This window comes from Chaetura pelagica, unplaced genomic scaffold, assembly GCF_000747805.2.
Source record: "Chaetura pelagica isolate M959 unplaced genomic scaffold, ChaPel_1.0 scaffold462, whole genome shotgun sequence".
NCBI classification, from domain to species: Eukaryota; Metazoa; Chordata; class Aves; order Apodiformes; family Apodidae; genus Chaetura; species Chaetura pelagica.
Window position 1 is genome coordinate 184,634 of NW_009952454.1, and position 3,225 is coordinate 187,858.

At 46.6% G+C, this 3,225-nt stretch overlaps 1 protein-coding gene across 2 annotated transcripts in view; it reads left to right on the forward strand.

The window, feature by feature from the left end:
- The window catches only part of HOXB8 (homeobox B8), a 10,111-nt gene extending 8,179 nt beyond the window's left edge, over nucleotides 1-1,932 (forward strand). Inside the window, exons 2-3 of one of the 2 annotated variants that reach the window (XM_010008570.1) lie at nucleotides 317-747; nucleotides 1,538-1,842. In XM_010008570.1, the coding sequence (XP_010006872.1) occupies nucleotides 327-747; nucleotides 1,538-1,842 (726 nt within the window). In that variant the 5' untranslated portion in view covers nucleotides 317-326. Of the gene's footprint in view, nucleotides 1-316; nucleotides 748-1,534 lie in introns of those variants that run through there. The other variant, XM_010008569.1, reaches the window with a different exon arrangement.
- Nucleotides 1,933-3,225: the final 1,293 nt, after the last annotated feature.

The following is a 3,225-nucleotide window of genomic DNA, read 5'->3' on the forward strand; positions in this document are numbered from 1 at the left end:
TTGAAATGTTAAGGGGGAACCCTTTCAGTGGGGTTTTTTTTTTTTTTTTTTTTTTTTTTTAAGGGGTGGGGGGGGAGGAAAGAATTCAGTATCATGCAGGCTTAGAGTTTTGATTATATCCTCCTTTTATATTCCTGGAAATCACAAACTGTCGTTGCTTAGCATCTTAGCGCTTTCTTTTTTTTGCTAATAGGTTCCCGCGGTCTCCTCTGCTTGGCTGCTTGTTGGTTTTTTTTAATATAAAAGAAAAACACCTTTTTTTTTTTTGGTGGTTTGTTGTTGTTGTTTTCTTCCTCCTCCAAACAAATACTCTGCTTGAAATTAAAATGAGCTCTTATTTTGTCAACTCACTCTTCTCCAAATACAAAACCGGGGACTCCTTGCGTCCCAATTACTATGACTGCGGGTTCGCTCAGGATCTTGGGGGCAGACCCACGGTGGTGTACGGACCCAGCACGGGGGGCACCTTCCAGCATCCCACCCAAATCCAGGAGTTCTACCACGGAGCATCCTCACTCTCCAGCTCCCCTTACCAACAGAATCCCTGCGCCGTGGCGTGCCATGGGGACCCCAGCAACTTCTATGGCTACGACCCCTTGCAAAGGCAGAGCCTCTTCAGCGCCCAGGAGTCGGACTTGGTGCAGTACACGGACTGCAAGCTCGCTGCCAGCGGCCTTGGAGAGGAGGCGGAGAGCTCGGAGCAGAGCCCTTCTCCGACCCAGCTTTTCCCTTGGATGCGACCGCAAGGTGAGGCGAGATGGAAAGGACAGCGAGGAAGCGTTTCCTCAGCCCATAAAGTAGCTTTCTTTCTGCCCCTCTTGCTTGCTTGCTTTCGCTCCCTTTTTCTTCCCCAGTGACTGTATTTTACTGCTTTATGGGGGTAAACTTTTGCACTTGTAAATTGCTTTATAGTTTAATTACCCTGAAGGAGACCTTTTCTTCTGGGGGGCTGAGCGAGCCGGGCTTTCTGTGGAAGGAAGCGTCCTTAAAGTTTATGGCACTTTTATAGCCTTAAAAAAAGGACCCTTCATTTTTGTTTTGCGTTTGATTTGGGATTTTCTCCGCTGCTCTTCGCTCTCCCCGGGCTGCAGCTCTTGATTCTCCTTTTTTAATCTCTTTTTGTGTGTGTGTGTGTGTGTGCGTGTGTCTGTGCGGGCTCCCAAAGCCCCGGACTCTGTTGTTGTGCTGGTGCTTCGGGTAATAATAAGTGTGCAAGTGCTTTAGCTGGGCTGCTCGGAGTGGGCTGCTGGGTGACCCCCCCCCCCCTTCCCTCCCCTCCCACCACCCCCCTTCCCGAACCATCTTCCCTTTTATAATATTCCACAGCAGCCTTTCCCCTCGCCTTGTTTGCTTCCTGCCTTTGCTCCTGCGAGTCCTTTCTTCCTTTCCCCCCCCTCCTCCCTCCCCGTGCCGGGGTGTGTGTGTGTGTGTGTGTGTGTGTGAGCGGGTGTGAGTCTGTGTGTGCCTATTCCCGAGCCTGGTTTATGTATCTTTCAACCTCCTTCTCTTCCACCCAACCTTTGCAATTCCCCAGCAGCCGCTGGACGGAGGAGGGGGAGGCAAACCTACAGCCGCTACCAGACCCTGGAACTGGAGAAGGAATTTCTATTTAATCCCTACCTGACCCGCAAACGGAGGATCGAGGTCTCGCATGCCCTGGGATTGACAGAAAGGCAGGTCAAAATCTGGTTCCAGAACAGGAGGATGAAATGGAAAAAAGAAAACAACAAAGACAAGTTTCCCAGCAGCAAATGCGAGCAGGAAGAACTGGAAAAACAGAAAATGGAAAGAGCCCAGGAGGTGGACGAGGAAGGGGAAGCACAGAAGGCGGACAAGAAATAAAAGGATTTTTAAGGACTGAAAGGCAAGCGCTGCTGGGGTGGAAGAGCCCCTGAGCCCCACGTTAATGGCAGTTAGAGTAAGGGAGGGGTGGGGGGAAAAAAAAACAACACACACACACACACCCAACAATGCATAGAAAAGAGAAAGAAACAAAACAAAACGTTTTATTGCTGTAAAACAATATCGCTGTAAGCACCACTTCCCTGACTATCCTTTGATACAATGAACAGTATGCAAAAGTGCTCGGGAGGTCTCTCCTGCCTTTTGCCAGTTATTAACTAGTGGTAGTGTAACGCAATAGCTTATGTAAAACATGACTGTGAAATTTTCTCTCTCTCTCTCTCTGTCTTTCTCTCTGTCTCTCTCTTCTTTCCTGGGGGGTGGGTTGGTTAACATAGCTTTCCATGCTATAGGAGTCACGTGAAATTACATTTGTGCACTTTGGGTTGTTTTGGTGGTTTTTTTTTTCATTCTTATTTTCCACCTTTTTAAATTTTTTTATTATTTTTTTTTGGGTTGTTGTTGTGGTTTATCTGTACGTACCGGAGGTAGCTATTGAAACAAACATCCCAACAACATGAAACTGCCTATTTATGCTGTAGTTATCTCTCTCTTTCTCTCTTTACTTTCCTTACTTCTGTTCTTTGGTTTGGGCTTTTCTTTTCTTTCTTTCTTTTTTTTTTTTTTTTTTTTTGAATTTTTATTTTTTAATTTACATTTTTAAGTGTCTCTTCCAAAAACAAAAAAAAGGGAAAAAAAGGGAAAAAAATACAAGAAAAAAAAGCCTTTTTCTCTCCTTTAGTTAGCATGCGCACAGTGAAGCAAGTTGTAAAGTGATCTTTAGGTTAACTGTGAAAAAGAATGTATACTGTATACGTGAATTACTTTATTGGGGGAACTAATGATATATTTTGTTGTTCTTTCATCACTTTGTTCTATTGTCTAAACCTGGAAGCGGCGGAAGAAAGTTACAATAAAGTTTACAAGCGAGAATTCAGTGACATCATTCTTTTAGCCTGCTCCGTTTCCTCCAGGACCACTTTGATAGAAAGGAAATAAAAGTCAATTGTGTCGGAGCTGCAGCCCTGGCCATCAAAGCCTGCGGTGCCTGGAGAGATGCTGGAGGGCTGGAGCAGGGGCTGGGGCCGGGGAGCTCTGCCTGGGGGCCTTGGGGAAGGGGAGGGAGGTGGGGGACACACACACACACACACACACACACACACTCAACCGCCATTGCTTCTGCTCTTCTTGTTGTTTCTAACAGTGCCTGGGTGGTGACAGGTTGGGAGGCTGTGTGGAAACCCTTCCTGAAGGTAACGTCTGTTGTTCTGTTTTGTTTTGTTGCCTCTTTCTCCCTCTCTCCTCGCCCACCTCACTGCCCCC